The 22,062-nt window shown below is 44.5% G+C and overlaps 1 protein-coding gene across 8 annotated transcripts in view; it reads left to right on the top strand.

Moving 5' to 3' along the window:
* Positions 1–21,332, top strand: part of PRR5L (proline rich 5 like) — a 55,200-nt gene extending 33,868 nt beyond the window's left edge. For 4 of the 8 annotated variants that reach the window (XM_085550219.1, XM_085550218.1, XM_085550220.1 and 1 more), the window contains 5 exons: positions 2,904–2,961; positions 6,140–6,231; positions 11,820–11,960; positions 13,114–13,240; positions 18,663–21,332. In XM_085550219.1, coding sequence (XP_085406345.1) covers positions 2,904–2,961; positions 6,140–6,231; positions 11,820–11,960; positions 13,114–13,240; positions 18,663–19,045 — 801 coding nt within the window. In that variant the 3' untranslated portion in view covers positions 19,046–21,332. Of the gene's footprint in view, positions 1–2,903; positions 2,962–6,139; positions 6,232–7,180; positions 7,512–11,819; positions 11,961–13,113; positions 13,241–18,662 lie in introns of those variants that run through there. The other 4 variants (XM_085550222.1, XM_085550223.1, XM_085550224.1 and 1 more) reach the window with 3 other exon arrangements.
* Positions 21,333–22,062: the final 730 nt, after the last annotated feature.

The following is a 22,062-nucleotide window of genomic DNA, read 5'->3' as shown; positions in this document are numbered from 1 at the left end:
GGGCAGGCTGCTCTTTGCTATTGTACTTCCATCTTCAGTGGCTGAGAGTTCTTCTTCAGGCAGGCCTGCTGATTATTTCTGCTTCATCTGGTGCTTTCCAGGAACTGAGGTGGCATGGCACAACCTCAGAGATTTCAGCTTTGTTAGCATATGGGGTCTGGTCCGGTTCAGCCCCTGGCCTATAAGCCCAGCGCAGTAGCCAGTCCTAGGTGGCTGTGGTAGGAGATGCCTACTTTCAGACCTCTGCTCTGTGGATGTGCCTGATTCACTGGTTGTTACTGCTCAGAACTTCCTGCGGGGCTGTCCCCAGGCAGGCTCGACGTGAGGCCATGCTTGTGGTAGCAGAGCTGTGTAGGCACAGCCACGTGGGATTTTCCTGTAGCTGCTGCCAAGTAGGGGCATTGCGGTCTGGGTCATGGCAGAGCTGCCTACTCGTCTGCCTGCTCTGCCCTCCTCCTTACTCCTTCTGCTTCACTTTCTCTCTTCATGTGGGGTTTCTTCTTTTAGTCTGGATTTTGAGCAAGGCTGTCTCTAGAAGAGTATTTTTAGATATTCATTTTTTTCCTCTTGCTGCTTGTTTTCTACATAGGATCAAAATGTTTTCTGTGTTTCTATTACTTTTCCCCTCTTCCTAGAAAGAAAATGAAAAATGGGGGAGGGGTGAATGCTTTGGGTTGAAATTCTGCAGCTTGCTGGTCTTTGCATTTTTAAAACAGTGCCAGAATTAGGCAGGTGTTTGTGTGCAGCTGGCATCCTAACTAGCAACTTGTTAGAAAATACCCGGTATTTTTGCAAATTAACATCAGACCATCCTGGAAACAGTGGTGGTGAGTTTGCATTGCACAGGGCGTTTCTGTGACCAGGCACCTGCACCTCCCACGAGCAATGTCTCATTTGTTTCTGGTTAAGTCAGCTGGGTTTGCTTGGGCTCCTCATGCTGTGCCATCAGGCACTTTGGCTGATTTTGGTCAGAGCTTAGCATGACCCCACACAGGCTCAACTTTTTCAGGTGAATGCATCCTTCAAGCTTGCTTGGTGCAAGTCTCTACTTGATTCCCCTTGTAAAAAATAAGATATTTTCTTTTCTCCTCTCAGCCCTGTGCTTCTTGTTTTGCCTCTGGCATCCAGGGATAAAGCAGTGATGAAACCTGTAACCTAGGCAAAGTCTGATACAGACCTTTGCTGTGGCTGCCCCTATTACATTGTATTGATTTGTCAGCAAACCATGAAGGATTTTTTCTCATATAACTTCCTTACCTATCCTGCTTGATCTGAGGGGAAAAAAATTGTTTGATTTGAATCAATTTCTAGGACTGCAACCTGGGCAGAAAAGAAAAAAAATCTGAGGAGATGATTGAAGCATCTGTGGTCACTACATGGTGTGGAGTTTAACTTTTTTCTTAGAAGCTCTAAGAATAAGACTGTGTAATGTAGGATGTGGGAATAGATACATTCACAAAAGCATTAAAACAGGAAAAAATTACTCTGATCTGGGGATATCAAGAGTCCGGAAAAGCAGACTTCTTTTTGGAAGAACTTGATGACTTCTTGAGCTGGTGTCAGCAGCTGGAGGCAGTAGGGCTGGTGCTGCTGGAGCTGCAGGGACCAGAGCAGACCAGGCTGGGAGGCATGCAGCCTGAGACCTGGGAACTCGCTGTCTCTAGCATTGTGGAGCGCTCTGCTGGCATCTTTGACTGTATTTAGTCATTTGTGAATGGATTCAGAAGGTCACATGCAGAAGTCCTTAGGGCTCTTGTCTCCACACAGTTGTCTGTGTACGGAAAGGCAATTTTGGCATGTTCCTGTGCCAAACAGGAACGTTTAGGTCAGTTCTGATTCCTGTGCTGGAATTGTGTGCTGTTGGATAGTAGGCTATGGTAAAATTTTGTAGTTTGACTGGACAGTGTGTGGGTAGGATTGTTTCTGTACTGTGCCAAAGTTAGCAAAGGTTAGTCTTGTGACTTGCATTGGCAATTCAAATAATTTAATTCTGTGTTTTGATCTAAAATGCTCTGTTTCCGTTGTGTAACTAATTTAAAAGAAACCTATATACTATATTACTTTGAGAATAAGACTACACTAAATATTTTTGGGCTTGAATTCTGGTGGAAAGGATAAAAGATTACTGCTAGTAGGACTAAATTAGCTTAAAACAAACATGACCATTGACTCTTCTAAATATTGCACAGCATTTACAAGAGAGTGTTATTGCTACTGCCATGAATGGCAATTCTTCCATCCTGTTGTGACTGAACTCTGGGTACAAGCTGGGGGACTCCGCACCAATACAGTGCAGCAAGAGATGGGATGTATGGGGTGGGGGAGACCTGCAGTCTCAGTTCAATATTGGCTTTTGTAGTAGGATGCATGCAGAGGTGGACCTCTCTCTTGGCTTGCACAGGCTCATGCTGTTACCTGTTTGTGTACACTGTGACCAAACAAGGCTGGTACGTGGTTACAGAGGAAAGCAGGTCTGACATCCAAAGCAGCAGCACAGGGGCAGGTTTGTGGTACAGCAGGAGCTGATGTGGCAGGATATTGTAGAGGCAGTATCTCATGGGGGCAAAAATAGATATCTATTGCTTCTCAGCTGCTGAAGCAGTTGAGACATGCAACTTTGACCTGGTTTCCCATGAAAGGTCTTCCTCTGCACTTTTAGACAATGTTTCGAGTATGTGCTGGATCTGTTGCATTCATCCATCAGATGAATGAGGGGGTGATGAGTGTGCAGAACTTGCAGTAAGATCATGTCTAGTGGCAGTGCTTTGAACAAGTTCTGTGGCATGACTGATTTTCAGCTATATATAAAGTGAGCAACATCTGAAAAGAGCACACATATTCTTCCATATTTATTTTGAATAATAGAAAAGGCAAATACATGTCTCTCTCTTCTCTTTTGGCAGAACCAGCTTCTTGCGAAAGGCTTGCTGTTCATAGAGGAGAAGGTTAAGCTGTGTGAAGGCAAGTACAGTAAGAAACCCATTTTGGAGTGGAGTCCTTGTGGGCCATTTCAAGTCATGCTTTGATGTTTGGCTGGAGGAGATGATTCACACAGCTGAAAAGTATACAGCCATTTCTGGTACTACCTGAGAGGATTACACAAACTTTTGGAGCCAGGTTGCACTGCAGACTGTGTATTCCTTATGTCTGGAGGGCTGTTTGCAGAACCGTGTGGCTGCAGTATTCCTGCCAGCCGTGGCTTCACCATTAGAGTAGTAGTGTGGGTCTTGGGTGGCACTGGAACCTGGGCTTAATGGGCTTCTAGAGTGGATGTGAACCCTGTGTTGAAACTGTGCTGAGAGTCCTCTGCCTTTTATTTCTGAATGTGATTTGCAGCTCTATAGTCTGGCTGTTTGGACTCTTGGAAGCATGATTTTAGTTACAGCAATTCTGTGTCATTATGCTTTTGAGAGCTGAGCTAACAGGTCTTGTGTTAATGTAAAGAGAAGATGGTCATATGGATGGGATTGAAATTCTTCAGGAAAGAAGTTAACCATTCATGAAGATCTGTTCAAACCACTGGGTTTGATGCCTGCTGCCTCAGAGCCTGTGGACCAAGGCCAGCTTGGAGCAGCAAGGCTCAGGGGTAGCTGCTGGGGGAGTTAGTCTTGTTATTCATGGTTTGCTCAAGCAGACAGTGCTGGCTGAAGCACACGTCTTTATTCAAAACTAGGCTACCATTTGATTTGACCCAGTTTTGTAGCCTGTAGGGAAGATCTCTTGCTAATCATCAGCTTACTGTATCTGGGTCATTAAATGCCAGTAGACACTTCTAATCCTGTGTCATTGTTTGTGCTGGATTCTTCTGCGCTGTTCTTTATCAAGTGACTTGTCCATCTGGCCAGCATGCTGTGGGACTGAGTGGACCTTGATGATGGAGATGTGCAGTTGCCAGCCCTCTGCTTGGTGTGTGCTTCTTCAGCACAGACTCTATGATGGACAGGGAAGAAAGGCAGATTTATGTACTACTCATGAACATGGGTATCTGCCATGCTGCTGCCAACTCTTCAAACTAGACACTGTATGGCTTATCACAGTCTGATCTCTTGGTTTTTGGTGGGTTTTTTTTCGGGGTTTTTTTTTTTCTGTTTATTCATATTAAATTATTCAAATTTCTGCTTTAGCATGAGGAAAAGTGAGCTGCAGTCTACCCCAAACTGAGAGCAGGTGGGGGGAGTAGTTTTTGTGGGATGAAATTTCCCAGGCAGGCTCCAGATCCCCCTTGCTATGCTTTGTTTTTTTTCCCACCATTGGAAGCAACCCTGGAGCCACTGCACCCATGCAGGCTGGCATCTCTGCATGAGATGACTCATGACCACTTTTCCTTCATAACATGTAGACTTGTTCCAGGTCCTGTGGTCGCAGCAACAAGAACTTCTTGTACACATTCTCTGTTAATTCTGTCTTCCTGGAAAATTTCTCCTGTCCCAGTACTCAAAGATGGAATCATGTTTGTGCTGCAGGGCATGGCAATGTTTTACTGTGTCTGGTTTTTCTAACCTCAGTCTCATATTATCATGTTACTTTTCTTGATATACTCTATCAGACTCTTTTTCAGTGCCTGTAGGATTTATGAGTTCTTGAAGAAACTAGCTACTCACCATTCTCCTTCAGAAGGAAAAGGCATTTCATTTCTGGTTCCACACAAACAAGTTACAGTCCTGGGGGGGAGATAGAGGGAGGGAAGAAGTTCATCTGTTTCCTGTTGTCTTTTTCACTTACGGCTGGCAGTTTCAGGCAGTGGGTATCTGTTATGGAGGTGCTGGGTAGGTCTCATGTGCTCCACTTCTGAAGCTGGTGACATAACTGAGATACTTCCCTCTCAGCACTCTCACAGCCAGTGAAGTCTCTGCTTGAAAGGAAACATCTGCAGAACCTGGTCCTGCTGACTCTTCCCTCTGACTGGGCTATAAGCAACATGACCAATGGGCAACCTACTGGGGAAAGCCCATGTGGGAGTCTCCAGATGGGGGAAAACACATGAATACATAGTGATAGGGCTCCCCTTAGATGCAATTTTGTTGTTTTCCTGTTCCTCACTTAAGCTTGAGGCTGAGACTTTGAAGCTGCCTGGAGCAGCTGTTTTCGTCTACTTCTTTTTGAATCTTGACTACTTGAGAGCTCCTCCATATGAGGAAATGTGAAGAAGTATCCTGGGAAATGAATTTGTCAGAAACTTGTATTATTAAACGTGGGTTGGAATTTGCTCCTGGAATTTCTAGGGGTTGCATCTAAAACTCAAAAAAAAGCTTGGCAGAACATTGGCACTTGGGATGGGAAACATCCCCTTAAAAGCTCAGAGGTTTTGGGCCTAAATGCTGAGAAACATACATCTCTTCAAGTCTATAAAAATAATTTAGTGTCTATTTGAACTATTATGTTCAGTAAGGCATTTTTTCTGCTAATAACAGGTTTTTGATCGCAGTTGTATTCTTGTTACGGGAGTCATGAGTTGCATAGCATAGTCTGCCTTCATTTGAAATATCCACTTATGCTTGGGGTTGTGTGTTGGAGTCAGACTCACATGAGGGCTAACCACAAGTGGATTTCACTCAGGTTCCTTCCAATTTGCCACGTTTGAGAGGAGAAGCCTTGAGAGGAGCGCCGTGGCTTTGTGGCCTGCCAGAGTTGTGGGTTCCTGCAAGAGTTCATGACTTCTGTGTCTGTTCTTGAGGGCAGTCAGATGCTGGAGATGGCTCTGCTCTTACAAAAGGTTTCTCTGACTCAATGGCTGCAGGACAGCTGATACTGGCTGTGACCTCCCAGCTTCCATGTGCAGCTGCTAGCACGCAGCTAGGCTCCTGTAACAGTTTAGTAACTGTGAGCTGTCAAGTTACACAGTCCTTTACTTGGAGTTAGTCTCCTTTCAAAGAAATGCTTTGCTGTTTTGTTGGAGCTTTTGCATGTGTTTTGCATGGAGCCTGTTCTCTTTGCATTAAGTGACAGCAGTTTATGATCACAACCTTTGTCTCTGCCAGTTTAGGCAATGCTTAGCTGACCTATGTCACTTTCTGTGAGGAAACTGAATGCGACTTTGTATCTCTTACTTGGGGAAGTAGAGAGTAGTGGAACGCTTCAACTTGATTTCAGTGTCTCTGCTGCTAAAGCTATTTCTCACTCCCTGTCTCTGTTTTTGTAGGTGAGGATCGCATTGACATCCTGTCTGAAATTTGGGATCACTACTTTACAGAAACTCTTCCTACACTCCAGGCAATATTCTACCCAGTCCAGGTAATCTTCATTAAAGTAACTGCAGTGTCTGCTAACAGCACAGGGAAATGTCTGTTTCAGAAGAACTGGCTAGTGGCTAAGCAGATCTCAAAACCTTGAAGCTAAATCTGAAAGGAAGAAATCTGAAAGGAAGTAGCCTTTGCTCAGATCTTCCTTAGTTTTTAAGGAGGACTGCTAAAATCTGTCGGGCAGGCACAGTCTTCCGAGCTTTTATTTCCCTTTGTCTACCCTCTGTCTGTGCTTAGCTAAGCTTGCACACCTAAATTATTGAATTATTTGTCTAGATTGAAGCTCTGGACCATTTACTAAAGGTAGGTTCTTCCATTTCTAAATACTTGGAACTCTGCTGATGGTGCTGACAGTTTACCTTCAGGGAAGGAAATCTGAAGATCAGATCATGAGCAAATGTGTCTTACTCATCCAAATGACTTTTGAAGTGTTTACGTACAAGCTGTGTTTTTGGAAAATCCTCAGTTCACATTTTTACAGCTTTGATAAAGGGGCAAGTAAATCTCTAAGGGCAAGTGAACAACTTGTGTAAGACTTCTTTATGCTGGGTATCCCATCAGAATTGTTGGGCTCTATCAGTTTTTCATATAGCTTTGGTCAAAGTTTCTGTATGAGAAATCTGGATACCCTCCAAGGCTATTTTGATCTTATGTCCTGTCAGAGAAGCAAAAATGTACTTTGAGTAGACTGACATTCTGAGAAAGGCTGGCTGCCTTCTCTTGATTTTTTTGGCTGTTCCATGAGATGTGTTTTCTGGGAAAGCACCTTTTCTTTTAGTAATATTCCCTTTGTTTTGTTTGAAGGGCAGCATGTAAAGCTCAAAGTTGGCCATCTTCCTCTAATCCTATTCAAGTTAGCATCTCCTAAAAGTGCAGAGGCCTTCTATAAAGACAAACACTAACCTTTTTACTGTGTTTATTTTATTCTTTCCTTGCTGCAGAAGCTTAAAGGTAGGTGTTTGGCAGCTAAAACTGCATGATTCCAATAAGCTCCTTTTCTCTCCCTTTGCAACTAACTCACTGTCATGGAGTGGTGTCATCTATTTATGTATCCATTTGTCTGCTCTGCAGCTATCTGTGCACTGTAGAACTGAGCTAACTGTGTTACGTGATACCTACAAATGCTAATAATTCTTATGCTTACTAGAAAGATTTGCTTCAGTACAAAAACTACTGCACAGCAGTTGCAGCCTTTGGAATTTGGTAGTGATTAAACCGAGTATGGGATGCTGAGATTCTTTGAATTAGCAACTTCCTTAGTGTTCATCTTGTTGCACAACTTATGTCAAAGACCTTTCACAGCAGCTGCTAGGGAATCATTGTCGTTTCATAGATCGAGAACTGAAACGTAACAGACTGCATATTTAAAACTTTGCGAACATGTATGTCCTATGTACAGCTATGGATTTGACTCCACTGGATACGTTTAAAAACCTGACTCTAAGTGAGCTATCCTAGCCTGCAATTACAGGAGTTGCTGGTGCAGCAAGGAACTAATGAATTTTGCTCTTATTCTGAGCTAGTGCCCTGATTACAAGCTTGTTTTTTTCCTATGAATAAGGAACTGTATGTGCCTATTTATCTGGTGTATTACCAAATATAAAGACAGGTTATCTAGCAAATCTTTTTCACCAAGCTGCTGTTATTCATGCGCTACTCCAATAGCTGAGAGTCTGTGTGCTGTTGATTCTTCAGTATTTGAAACTCTTTTGTGACTTCCTGTGATCCCAGCAGCTGACCGCTCCAAATCAAAGACAGTCAGCCAAATGCCTGAGCATGTTACCAGTGGCGGTAACCAGAAGTAACTTTGTATCTCAACTAAGTTTGAACCTGAGGCTCATAGCTGTTGAAGAAGTATGACCTTTAAGCAGCCAAGGGGGCTAAATTGCTGTACAGGGGAAAACTATGTAAACAGGTCACTGACTTTAGTATAATTGCAGCTGTTGATGTAACCACTTGGTGTGGAAAAAGAATAGCAAGTCTTGTTTTGTTTGGCACAGTGAGATATTTGCATTTTGAAATGAGATATGAAATTAATGGGACTAAACTGCATGATATTAAATAAAAAGTGTGCAGCTGCTGAAATACAGCTTGGAGATAAAAATGAGCCAGGCTGTTCTACACCTTGATGTTTCTAAGCACTCAGTGATGGTTTAAAAACAGTAAAGTACTTTTACAGTGGCTGTGCTGCCTGCCACCGCACTGGCTTTAGGTCTGTCATGGGGTTATCCCTAGGTCTGTGATGGGGGGGCACAGGGCCTGGGAAAAGGGCCGGGGGAGAGACAGGATAAGGAGAGACAAAGGAGTGAAGGAATACATACATATACATGTACCTAGATACATATATATATACATGGAGTCACTGACTGCACTCCCTGAGCATCAAATTCCCTTGTGGCACACACTGGATGTCCCCATTCTTCTTCATCCCTCAGTAAATGCACCCAGGTCACTGTGCAAAAACGTGGAGAGGTTTGCCCTTTTCAGAAGCTGGAAGGACTCAAACCACTTTACCAACGTGCTCTTTACGTGTACTACAGGGACTTTATCTTCCTCTACAGTATGTAGGGAACTGGATCATGTAGGACCATCTTGATTGACCTATTCTCTAGCATTGACCAGGCAGGTGGCTTCTGCCAAATGCTTCTCCCGTTGTTTAAATGTTCCACCCCCTGTTGCTTTCAACATGGTTTTTAACATCCTATTGTAGCATTTGATCTTACCAGAGGCTGGTGCATGATAGGGAATATGATAAACCCACTCGGTGTTATGTTCTCTGGCCCAAATATCCACAAGTGAATTTTTGAAGTGAGCCCCATTATCTGACTCAGTTCTTTCTGGAGTGCCATGTTACCACAGGATTTGCTTCTCCAGACCCAGTAAGGTGTTTTGGGTGGTAGCCTGGGGTACTGCATATGTTTCAAGCCACCTCTAGGATTCCTGGACAGCCAAGGTTCCCCATCTGAGCTTGTGTAATCAATGCAATCCAGGTTGCATCAATAGCATGATGGGTGGAGGGGACCCTTCCCTTAAACATCCAGTTCAGCACTGACAGTCGGGTGCCAGAAGGAGCTGCATTTCAGTGCCAATTACTTCAGAAGCAGCCTGATCCCCCTCATATGCTGCTAGGATCTCCTTTTTGGTTGCAGTGTAACACTCTTTGAACCCCCTGCACGCTCGACTCCAAAATCTCAGCGATTGGCCTCAGGTCTCTCCTGAGCCTCTTTGCCACAGGCTCCAAGTGGGGCCCTTCTCTCCAGCAGCAGTGCAGAGGATGTTCTTTATTTCTTGTCCTGTCTTTACTGGCCCCAGGGCCATGGCATGGGCTATCTCCTGTTTAATCTGTTCAGATGCCTGCTGCTGTTCAGGACCCCAGACAGAATTGTTCTTCTTTGCATCACCTGGTAGTTTGGGATGTGCATCCTCCAGAAGCCCACTACACCCAGAAAAGACTGTCTCTTTCTTGCTAGTTGGAGGAGATGTAGTGGTGATTTTGTCAATCATGTCTCCTGGGATGTGACAAATCAGCTTGTGAATGGGGAGCAAGGAATCCCTGTTGGAGTGGTACTGCCCTCTGTGCACCATTTTCCTAGCAATTGGTACCTGCTACTATTTTATCTGTAGTAACCCCTCAACAGACAGGTCTTCTGACAGGCCAGACAAGACAGACAGCTGCCTAATGCTGTCTGTATCTACAGCAGCTATTCCAAAAGCCCATTGGTATCCCTTGGGATCCTTGACATGCCCCCTTTTAAGATAATCTATACCAAGTATGCATGGAGCGCCCTGTCCGGTCACTATAGGATGCTTCTGCTTCAGGTTCATCACTATTAATCACCAGGGACAATTCCTCCCACATGCCCTCCTGGCTCTTCTCCATTTTATCTAGTCCTTCTGCCATTTGGCAGATGGCTGATATAGAGGCATGGGATGGTGGTAATTTTTGTTGCAAGTTTTGAAGTATAAGAATCAGTTCAAAAATTGGGGGTCTTCTGTCTAGGTTATCCTTAGGTCTGTTACAGGGGGGCACAGGCCCTGGGAAAAAGAAGAAAAGAAAAGAAAAGAAAAGAAAAGAAAAGAAAAGAAAAGAAAAGAAAAGAAAAGAAAAGAAAAGAAAAGAAAAGAAAAGAAAAGAAAAGACAAAGGAGTGAAGGAAAAGAAATGGGTTTGCCTTATGACTGGCTGGCCCTGGGACATGTGCTTTGGTAAAGGCAGAAGGGTGGAGAGCCGGCAGATGGTTCTAACAATGAGAAAACACAATGGGAATTGACTAAATGTAACCAAATCAAACAAAACGACAGAGACGAGTACCCAAAGTAGGAGTCAAACCACGACAGTACAAGGGCAGGCCAGAGGCAGAGAATGTCTGGGGTCTGGTCCAGAGTCTCACCCCACTTCCTCCTTGTGCTGAGTCCTCTGGGGATGTTGCCCCTCTCCTCTGGGAACCCAAAATGTCCCAAGTGCTGGTAACACAGAACCAGAACGTGAACTCTTTAACTGCCACTGTTCTGCATGATGTCCTGATGTGGAATACCAACAACAGAAATCACAAAACCACAACAAGGTCATATTTACATACTGATTATGCTGTTAATTGTGACATTAAAACCATTATGAATTAATGATTAACTGGTGTTAATTCCTTCCAGCTAAATATTTGCCTCAGTGAGTATGTTATGGATACTATAAAATAGTTACAAAATGGTCTGCAGGTCAGAGATTAACGTGCTGGGGAGAACAAGGAAAACTTCGGGCTGGGAAGTAGGCAGGGCTTGGAGGAAACTTTCTGCTGTTAAATGGGGCAAGATAAACTTACATGTACCTTAAGCCTAGCAGAAGGAAATGTAGTAACACACTAGAATGCTCAATGGGGTCCAAGGATGTCTACTGTGCTAAGAAACAGAACCATGTCTTGACTTGTTACACTTCCTCACTTGTTGATGTTAAAGGACACAGCACTCCTTGTGGTGGAAATCAAAGCTGTTGCCTTCATTCTGTCTAGTTGCTTTTTAAATGATGTTGGTATGAGCAGTCCAACTAGCTTTGTTCTAGCCTATATCCTAAAATCTATAGTTGACTGCATTGTGGATTTTTGTCTTACCAGTCAGGTCTGAAGTGCAGGTTTTGAGCAGACATACACGGAACAGAGGTGTACACTTGATTAAGGAATATTCTTTGCCAGGCTCTTTCCCTACCAAATCCTTAGCGCTTTCTCAGCTCCAAGCATCAAAAGTACCAGCTGCATCCACCCTGGGCTTCAGGTGTCTGTGACCAGATTGGCTGTCAGTTGGGTTTTATGAACATGTGGTCTGGTGAAATACTGGCCCATTTTTGGCTTTACTCCAACCCTAACAACACGTAACAGAAGATGTTACTCCTTTCAGAACTTATGTATGTGGGACTGAGAGACTGGGTAAGAAGCTATCATTGCCAGAAGTCCTCGCACTGAGCAGCTGGGGGTGCTTCACCACAGCAGTGATGGGCAGGATAGACCTGTTCTATCTATGTATATACATGTGTTGGTGTGGTGTTCCCATGTTCCTTTACCAACTCCTGAGTTTTGCTTTCTTTGTTTTCTAGGGTCAGGAGTTGACCATCCGTCAGATTGCTCTTCTTGGCTTCAGGGACTTGGTCTTGCTAAAAGTGCACTTGGAAGAAATTCTGCCTCTGGTCCAGACAAAGCTTCCAGCTTCCATTGTCCAGATGCTGTTAATTCTACAGGTGGGGAGCTTCTGCTTTTTCTTCTTGTACTCCATTTGAGACTCTTGTCCTCACCAAACTGATACAAACTTTAGAAAGGAGAGTGGGGAGGGCAGTGGGTGTGATGGAGGGGAAGGAAGATACATGTTCTTATGTGAGAGTGCTAACTGTAAAAATGAAAGCTGAATTTGAATGGTTAATGTCCTGAGCTTTCCTGGAAGTTGCTAAGGATAGATCCGTGAAAGGGCCAAATTCTGCTCTTATGTGTTTGCAGACTTCTTGTGAGGACTGTCTTTTATAATCAGGCCTGAAGAAAACAGCATCTCTGTCTTCCAAGTAGGACCTGCGTGGACAAGTTTACCATTTTTTGTATTGCTCAGCCTGACAGTCCTGAAAAATACCATAATCCAGGTGGCTATTTGGGCTCCTCTCACTTTAAATTCTCTTCAGATATACTTTATGATGTGTGATGGGGAATAAACCTTGAAGTATGTATGATCAAAGTTGCAAAGTAGCTAAGCTGGTATTTCAGTGTGAGTTCTCACTCAGTTCGGATCTCCCCTGTGACCCAGGCTGTAATAACAGGAAATTCTAGAGTGCTAGCTCAATTGACATAAAATATCTTAATAGAACGAGTCTGGGGGCAAAGAGAATCTCAAAGTAACGCATCTGAGAAAGAAAAGCCTACTGAGGGCTTGCAGCAAGCTAGTCTGGGGACACTTTCTGAAATTAGTTAAATTGCTTAGAGTTAGCTACAATCTTTCCTAACTATGAGCTGAACTTGAGGGGGTGCTCCTCCTGCAAGCCTGTCTTAAGAAAAGGGCAGGGCTTTGCCCAAGCTGTGGTAAGGCATTTCCACAGAGATATTTTCTGGCAGAACTGCCTTGGTATGGCTGTACTGCTGTATTTATCCTGTGTAAATCTCATGTTACTGTAGCTTGTACCTTCCTATCCTTTGGTCATTAAAAACAAGTCCCTTGTCAGTCTGCTGACTATGACTTGAACAGGGAGGCTGGTGTGAACAGCATGTAAACCTCTATTTTGGCTTTTCAGCTGTGTTCCTTTCAGGGTTGTACTGATATGGTTGTGACATTCCAGAGTCAAGATATTTGGCAGACCTTAGAAGAACCTTACTACAAATGGGTAATGATGGCTATTCACATTTAAATTTCAGAGTGTCCATGAGCCCGATGGCCCCAGTGAGAGCTACCTACAGCTGGAAGAGTTGGTCAAGCAGGTGGTGTCACCATACTTGGGTTTGTGTGAGGACCACAGCTTCTCTGGTAGCACCTGCTTGCTTGGTAAGACATGCAGTAGCATATGGAAGCTCTTTCAAACACTTTGTGTGGTACTAAGGTTGGCTAATAGGACACAGTACACATCTGTACATTTAAGGTGAGACTTATGCTTTCTGTCTGTAACAAACTCCCAGCCTGTATGGTGCTGGGATAGTGTGAAGTGTAACTGCCTGAGCTATACTGAATTTCCTAGCTTGCCTGGATTCCTGCCAGCTGAGCAAAGTATTGGTGTCATAAAACCAAAAATAAAAATAAAAAAAAAACACGTGAACTGGCTTTGTAAAGTTCATGTGCCTTTTAAATCATTGTACTTCCTTTGGTTTTTAGCTGTCATTTATTTGTGTGTGTTTTCAAGGTGGCCTTTTGCCCCTGCTCCACCCTATGCTGAGCAAGGAGAAGTAACTCTTCTTTGCATTACACAGTGGAGACAAAAAGGGCAGCATCTTTCTGCAAGTAATCTTGTTGTTTTCAAAGTGCTTCTATGGTGGTGGTTTCATCTAATAATTGCTACTTTTCACCAGATTTCTTTCTCTCTTCTGCCCTCCTTCTTTCTGTCACCTATTTTACTTTCTTAGAGCCAGTGTTTTCTCTCACTAGGCAGCTGGTAGTGACACAGTCCCAGCAGGCTCCCTGCTATACAGTGGCTCTGTGGTACCTTTCTGTTGGACTCTGGATGTGCTTGAATTTTCAATAAGTGCTGTGGAGTCCAAACTACACTCTAGAACACAGCCCTCAAGTTGCATTGGCGTTGAGAAATGTAATTGAGGAAGATGATGGTCACAGCTGCATTCACATAAGGCTTTGGCCTTCAAGGCTGCAGTATGTTAAACTTGACTTAAGCTGAGAGGAGAGCAGCAGGAATAGATGTGAAAGAAAGAGAACAGATCAGCTTTCGGAGGTAACTTGGGGAGGGCAACCTCTCCAGCCAAAGTGACAGATCACAAAGTCTAGGTGGAGCAAGGGGAAGCAATCTGCTTTGCACAGCCTGATTTGGATACCAGATGCCGTGGCCTGTTTCATTCTGAGCTCTGTAGTTTGCCCTGCTTTGTTAAAGCACAGTTACTTCAGCTGAATTATATTTCTTTCACTGTGCTTGTTACTCTCTTGTCCGCTCTTCTTGCTTCCTCTGTGTGAATTCGCCACTACCTGCATTGTAAGGACAGTGTGTGCCAAAGGGGTCCAGTTTTCTCAGAAATAATGTTTAAATTATTAATACAGGGGAAAAAAAATATTCACGCTATTCGCTCTGTGTACTGAACCTAGCGTTACTGCTGAACTGAGTTTGCCTCCAAAATAATCCCTTAAAAGCTCTTCCCAGTTTATGTTTCTGACTGTAGCACAGCAAAACAGAACTTTTTGGTTTTAGTTAAACTATGCATGATGGTTCCTTTAAGAGAGCTTCTTTTCTGGCTGTTGATAACAGACCATCCATTATAGGTGAAGTGACCTTCTTTCCACTTGAAGCCCATGAGAACACACAAGCTAATCTTTGAGTTCTCATCCAGCTCTTTTGTCTTCCATGCCATTATGTGGTTGTGGTTCAGCCGCTGCGCGTGCTGGATCATAGCTCTGCGCAATGGGGTTTGGAAACATTAAACTGAGATGCCTTTCTCCATAGAGGACTACTCCAAGTAGGATTTCAAATGGGAAGGGTCATAGGAAAAGGTCGCAGTGTTTTATTTCAGCACTCTGCTGCTTTGTTCTTCTCCCTGTCTCAGATTTTGTCTTTCTGGATGGATTTCTGTGCATTACAGTTCTTATGGCAACTTGATGCGGTGTATATGTAGCATTGTTACTGTGTTCCAGTGGTGAGGCAGTGTCCTGCTGCATGAGAAGATAAGCACAACACCTAGGGAGAGACAAAGGATAGGTGGCTTGCAGAAAACAGACTGCAGTCTGATGCTCCTTAGCCATCAGTTCACAGCTGGAGGTTATGCAAGAGTTGCAGACTGTTCTTAATTTCCCAGAGGACTGTGGTTGCTTGATAGAGCAAAGGGGGGAAAGTAAAGCAATAAATGTATGCTCAGAGTTCATCCTAACTTTTTTTTCCTGACTGCCATAAATAATTTTACTTCAGTTTCACAGCAATCATCTGTGGATGGTCATCCCTCACTTGAAGAGAGGAAACTGGGATCAATTCTCCACATTTCTCTGTTTCGGTACCTGACCAGTGATGTGTTACCTATTTCTACAACAAACCTGAAAACCTCCACTGAAGAAAGATCCACAACTTTTCTGTGTGATTACTTGCAGCCCTTATTCTTGGCATTAGATTGCATTGCTTAATGTCTTTAGAATGTCTGCTGCTTCTGTGGGGAGAAAATAAGTGCAAGACCTCTTGTTGCTTGCCCAGTTATCCAATCTATATTTAATAGGTACAGCTTCAGGCTAAATATTTGGTGGCAAGAGAAGGAAGAATTCTGTCTTCTTCCATTGAGTCCTACCAGCTATGTTGTCTGTTTCCAACATGTTTCTGTGGAATCTCATCAATTTCACTGTGACAGCCGGAGACAGGGCCATCCCCCAGTGCTGTAAAACCAGATAACACCCATGGCTGAGATAAAATTTGAGCCCTCTGGCCTTTAACTTATTTCATGCTCCCATCACCTTCCTCCTCTCCCCTCTGTTCTAACTTCTGTGGAATTTTATGGTCAGAGTTTGACTCTGACAAAGGTCTGGGTTATCAAACATGCTGAGATACTTAACCAGCTGTGTTTCTAAGTCCACCAGTGAAATGCTGCCAATATCTTGTTCCTAGTGCTTCTGCTGAGCTGTGCATCGAGAGCTATGCAGGGAGCTGCCTTCTGGATAGTGAACAGCTTGGAGCCTGGATCCAAGCAGAAGCCACTGAAGTGTCAGAATAGATCTTCACAAACTTCAGGTTCTTCACTGGGGAGGTCTGGTTGTACTCTTTCAAATTAAATGTTTGGAAAGCATAGGTGCGGGAAGTGCTTTTCCTCAGGTAAATGAAGTGTTTGGCTAATGTGTCAGCAAAGAGCTTTGCATCATATTTTAGTAGAAGTGGAGATTAAAATCTGGCTCCTGTAATGCACAAGTGACCTGAGTGTCTCCTTCAGAAATAGAAATAATGACTTGAGAGCTCTGCCTACTTAACATAGAATCCATCATAGAATCATAGAATTGCTCAGGTTGGAAGAGACCTTAAAGATCATCAAGTCCAACCACAACCTAACCATAGTACCCTAAAATGTGTGGGTGACAGTGCCTTCAGGGGAGCTGGAGGGGTGTTTCAGGTCCCTGCAATGTGTTGGGGAGCACACTTGAATCTTGGAGGTTGGCAATGTGTGGTTGTTTCTAATCTGTTTGAGGTATCTAACCATCACTTCAGATACAAACCCTTTTCTAACATTAAAAGAGAGACTTGCCTTGCCAAGAAAGCTCTCTAAATACTACCCTTTTCTCTTCTCTAGCAACTGACATTCCTGACTGGCCAAAGCAAATTTCAACTGCTGATCCCTTTCTTAGACAAATCTTCCCACAACTCATTTCTTCTTCATAATGGCAGGCACTGCTCTGCTAATTGCTGTAGTATTTAGGTCATTGTATTTAAGGGACACTCAAGAGTTCTAGAGGTATGATCTAAGGCTAGTGGAGTAGGGAATCAGAGGGAACTGGAACATGAACTTCTGGATTATTCTTAATTTCTAAAATAGCATTTGCTTTGCTCCTTTTTAGCATCTGCCTTTGCCATTCTCTGTCTCAATTGTTTGACTATAGCAGAATAGAAGGGAAGAGGAAGAGGTAAAGCTTAGTTTTCCCTGATTTAAAACATGCACTAGGAATAAACTTTGATTGACATCAGAAGCCGTGAGAGCATGGGTCTGTGTGCAGTGTGGATGCACGCACACTGGAAACTGACTGTGTGATTTGGGTGAGCTGTGGCTGTGCAGTGGCAGTTTGGGCCCCAGCTCACATTGGATGCACGTCTGCCCTGTCTGTGGACGTTGTGCAATCTGATCTCTGCTTAGTTCTGGGCTGAGATGAAGTGTGTCTTCTGTCTTTGCAGTGTATCTGGGTTACGGTAATTACTGCAGTGTGGTCAGACTCAGGACCTTTGCTTTATTTTTGCACACAGCAGGCAGCATTGCACTCCTGTTCCCATGCTGACAAAGGCTTGAGGAGAAGAATGTGGTCTTGTGCATTGCTGTTAGTGCTCGCTTCAATACCAGCAGATTCTACAGTCTCCCCTCCCAGATTCTGGTCAGATTTTGAAATCTGGATGATGTCAGATGTGGAAGCACCAACGTGCATCAGCTCTGTAAAGTCTGCTCCTCAGTGAGTGTGTGTACAGCTGCACATATGAACACAAGTACCCACATAGCGTGTGAGAGCCTCAGAACTGATGAATACAGCCTGGCTGGTTGGACTGCAAACTACTGCAGTAGTCAAGGTGCACTTGTTAAGCATTTTGCCACAGAACACAAAGATGAAGCAGAAGGGAATGTCAGGACCAATGTTTCCAGTTTTATGTGCAGGGATGGTTGCCAGGCTTGGCAGGAACAATTATATGTTATTGCTTCCTACACTGTTCTTGCATTCAATGGACTTTAATCTCTCAGGTCCTCTGGCTTGGCTGTTTCATCGGCACTAAAAGTCCACACACAAAGTGGCACTTCTTTCTCACGGGAATATTTTTATTTATTAAGTGAACCTCAAGCCATAGCTATGATTTTTATTTTCATGTTCATCCTGGCCTCTTGGGAAGGGCTGCAAGCTGTGCCTGTTTAAAGAGATCGTGTTTTCACTTTAAACGTGGCCAATTTTTACAGCCTAGTTGCAGACAGCACCAGAGGTGCTGGTGCTGTGCTGCAGTGCTTCTACCCACGGCTGCAGGGAGTTATGGGAGTGCTGGTGTGGTTCCCCTTACACGACCTTTCTCTGATGATCAGCACTGTGGCTTGCTGTGCTTGAGCTGCAGTGGACACATAAGGATGATATCAACTGTAACCAGCCTCAAAACTCACTTGCACAAACTCTTAAGCACAAAATGAAGTGTTCTGAATGTGTTACTGAAAGCACGAGGGTGAAGTGTTGTCATTATCTGGCTGCTGTCACTAGTGGAGTTTGGCTGCTCAGCTGTTTCTTCTTGTAAAAACACTGAGCTTGTTTTCTGCCTTTCTTATTGATGCAAGCTTTCAAAGCTGTTTCATAACCTTCAGAGGTGAGTGCTTTGCTTTGCTTTTTGTTACTATCTTTATGCTTTGCAGTCTTGTGGAAAGTCTCCTACATGATCTGAAAGGCTTCTGACCTTAGGACATGAAACCCTGTGCTTCAAGGAAGTTGGTGAAATGCCCAGTGTGGCTGCAAGCTGAGTCCTCTGTGTTCCCTGCAGCCAGCCTAACAGCTTGGACAAAGCTTTGCCTCTGCCCTGTTGCTCATTCCTGCCTCCTTTTTTTTCTTCCAGAGAGACGGTACTCCAGATCTCGTTCCAGAGCTGGTGGACTGAATTACTCCTCTCACCTGGCGACCAGTCGGCAGCCCAGTGAGATGGCCCTGACACCTCTGACAGAGCAGGAGGGTGAGGCTTATCTGGAGAAGTGTGGCAGCATCCGTCGCCACACTGTTGCCAACGCTCACTCAGATATTCAGCTCCTGGCAATGGCCTCCATGATGCACACAGGCATGGTGATCGAGGAGTCAGACAGTAATGACAAGTGTCTCCTCCTGCAGCCTAGTTTCAACCACAGGCAATGTTCCAGTGAGCCCAGTATTGCTGACGGGCCTGAGGGAGGCACGGCAACAGGCAGACAGGACTCAGCAGAGCTGAACTGCACATCAGTCAGCTAGAAGTCTCTTTGAGAGGAAGACTGTATGTGCTAAGCTGGACAAATGCTCATGTCAGCCACGCTGGACAAAAAGGAAAATTGGAGTTTTGCTCCAGGTGTTGAAATGGCCTTGGATGATCTAATGTCTCTTTGGGAATGCTCTCCAGACTTGTTTTCCTTGCCTGCTTATGATGGTTGTTGATAGTGGTACCAGCCTGCTCCCAGATGAGTGTGGTGGGCTGCAAAGTTGAACATTGCTGTTTAACTTGTGTAAGCTCTTTTACTGTACTAACCTAAACTTTTGGGCCTCGGGTTTCCTTCTGTTTCTTTGGTATGATACAGACGAGCCTCTTCCTGCTTTTGTCTTTCCTGGTTTTGTGCTAATTGTTTGCATCAGAGGAACTCGCACTTAATGTTCTTAGCTTCTGCAGTAGGTGACTGCTAAGGACTGCCTTTTTCTCTTTTGAAGTTGAACTCAGGGATGAAACCACTTGCATCTTGCAGAAAGATCTGCTCAGATGGCTTATGAGAAGAGATCCTTTGCTTGCTTCCCTCAGGTGTGGGTGAAAAGAATCTTGAAGAAACCAGACAGTGGTGGGTTTTTTTAGCCCACACCTGAACAGAACTGGATGTGCATGGAGTGCCAGCTGAGCTCCTCCAGTATGCTTTATTTAATTCCAGTAATGTCCTTGGGGTTGCTGTTATAAATTAAGCAAAAAGGAGGAAGGTATCAAGTGAGAGCAAATACAGTCCTGAGTATCCCAGTGTTTGGCATCAAATTGCTGTTAAAGTTTTGGGGTGGTACAGCTGCAATGAAAGGAGAAATCTAAACAAGTCCCTTCAGAAAGGGAATGCCCATGCGTTTCTATTGGGAGAGAGCTAAAGGTGCTTCTCCAGGATGACTGTCATGAGTGCAGAGCAGGAGGTGACACACAGGGCTTCTTCCCTGAGCTGCTCTGGTACTCCCTGCAGCTGCAGGGCTCATGAGACTGGAGATAAGCAGCTCGGCACAGAATGGAACGCACTTTTGCAGCACATTTGTGAAGTGCTTCTGACCTCCAGTGGAATTTTGCTCAGTGCAGCATTTCTTTAAGATGAAGCAAGGACTACTTGCAGTCTTTGTTTCTGTTTTAAAGGTTAGGAGTGGGTACAGGTGTGTGTGCCCACTGTATGGCACCACTTGGTTCTCAACTGTTGCTTCTGTGGGAGCAGAACTAGCTTGTTGGAGCAGTCCTCTGGTGCCTTGCTAAGCAGATTTGCAAGTGCAATTACAGGCTTAGAGGTGAACTGAAATGCTGCCTTAAATGTCAAATCCCATTAATAATGTGGCTATAACACCACAGCCACTAGAATCCAGTCCCCGTGGTACTGACTGCAAGTAAATCTACCCTGACAAGGAAACAGGAAGTTAAGATGAGCCTTTAGGATGTGTTTTTGCACACCGTGACATTTGCCTTGCTGCCATAGGTCATTAAGCACCCTTTATTGCTCAGACCTGCTGTCATTTTGCTTTAGTAGTATGTGCTGCAAAAAGCAACTGGATGGTTGTTTTACCACAGAGCACCAGAAAACCCAGCAATGAGCACAAGTCAAGTCTTGCTGTCTGTGTATGTGAGGGTGCTGCTTTGTTTCCTGTGGTTTGCAAATCTTGAGATACTTGGAAGCTGGTCAGCTGTGGCACCCGCACTGCTGGCCTTTGCAGAAAGGCAGTGTTTTTGTCCCCAGCTGTAATGATGTGGAGAGATATTTGGTTGTGCTGTTTGCCTCCTAGGAAGGATGTGTCTGGGGAGGCAGGAAGAGGGAGATTCAAGCAGCCCTTCCTTTAAATGGATTCTAGGGGAAGTTGTTGCCTTCTTATTCCTAAATAGGACTGATTGTGCTGCCCTGTTGCTGTCACACACAGTGACTTGCAGCCTTGTCTCAGCCACCGTGGACACGTGGGGATGTGGTGATCCTGCAGCGTTTCAGCTCGCTCCTATTAAAGTTCTTCTCCTCTCTTTTACTTCTCCTCTCATTTCCCTTTTCTAAATGCCCAAAGTGAGCAGCGCCACCTTCTGCAATGAAAATGAGCATGATTTGTTTCCTGCCGTACTCTTGGATCATCTCTAGGGCTAACAGGAACCCGGTCCTGGTTTTAACTTGAATGTCTTTTGTTTTACATCTGTTCATAATTAATTTGAATCATTTTGATTTTGTACCTGTTACTATTGCGGAAATTTGCACCGAGCCACTCTGAACCGAGTGCTTCCCCACGGTTGTTTGGATGTTTCATGTAGGGAGAATTAAAGCTGGTGGCTTTACTTTTTAAACTGAACTCAACTCGTTCTTCGACCAACACGGAGGGTCTGCTCAGAGCTCGGCTTTTGTGGGTGTTTGGTTGATCTTTAAGCATTTCTTTTGTTAGTGTCTGTATTGCTGCCCTCTTTCTCTTGGGAAAGAGAACGCTGCAGAACTCGGGATGGCTGTGGGCAGTGAACTGCCCCTTCTGTTGGGGTGCTTCTGGGTGAGGTGGGGTCAGACCTTTCCCCACAGCCTATTAACTCCTCCAGGGGTTGGGGTCTTAAGGATCTCCCCTACCCTGAACCCAACCACAGTACAGAGCAGCTGTCAACTGACAAATACTGATAGTTCTTGGAGCAGAAACTGGAAGTCCTCCCTTCTCTCCTGTGCATCTCCACTATTACAGGGGTTGTCTGCTGCCTTTCTTCAGGCTCCTCCCGGCCCAGTGGTTGATCATTGATTTGCTGCATGGTTGCAAAAGAAACGAAGGGAAAGGGGAAGCTGCTCTGAAAGAGGGAAATGATGGCACCTGTTCTGGAAAGCTCCAGGAAATTTGAGTCCAATACTCTGCTCCTGGGTACCAGTGAGCTGAGGGAGGATGGTCCTGGGAACTCAGATAAGTGTTTGAGACTTTGTACCTCCTGGATTGAGAGTGATTCTCCTTTACAAGGAGAGAGGAGAGGATTTGTTGTGATTTCTTTCTCCCACCCTCAGTCCATTCCAAGAAAGCTGAGGGGGAACAGCTATCATGTGCTGAGC

This window comes from Coturnix japonica, chromosome 5, assembly GCF_054131305.1.
Source record: "Coturnix japonica strain WE chromosome 5, WE-NBRP24, whole genome shotgun sequence".
NCBI classification, from domain to species: Eukaryota; Metazoa; Chordata; class Aves; order Galliformes; family Phasianidae; genus Coturnix; species Coturnix japonica.
Note: the sequence above shows the minus strand (reverse complement) of the source record. Positions and strands in the feature narration are given on the sequence as shown.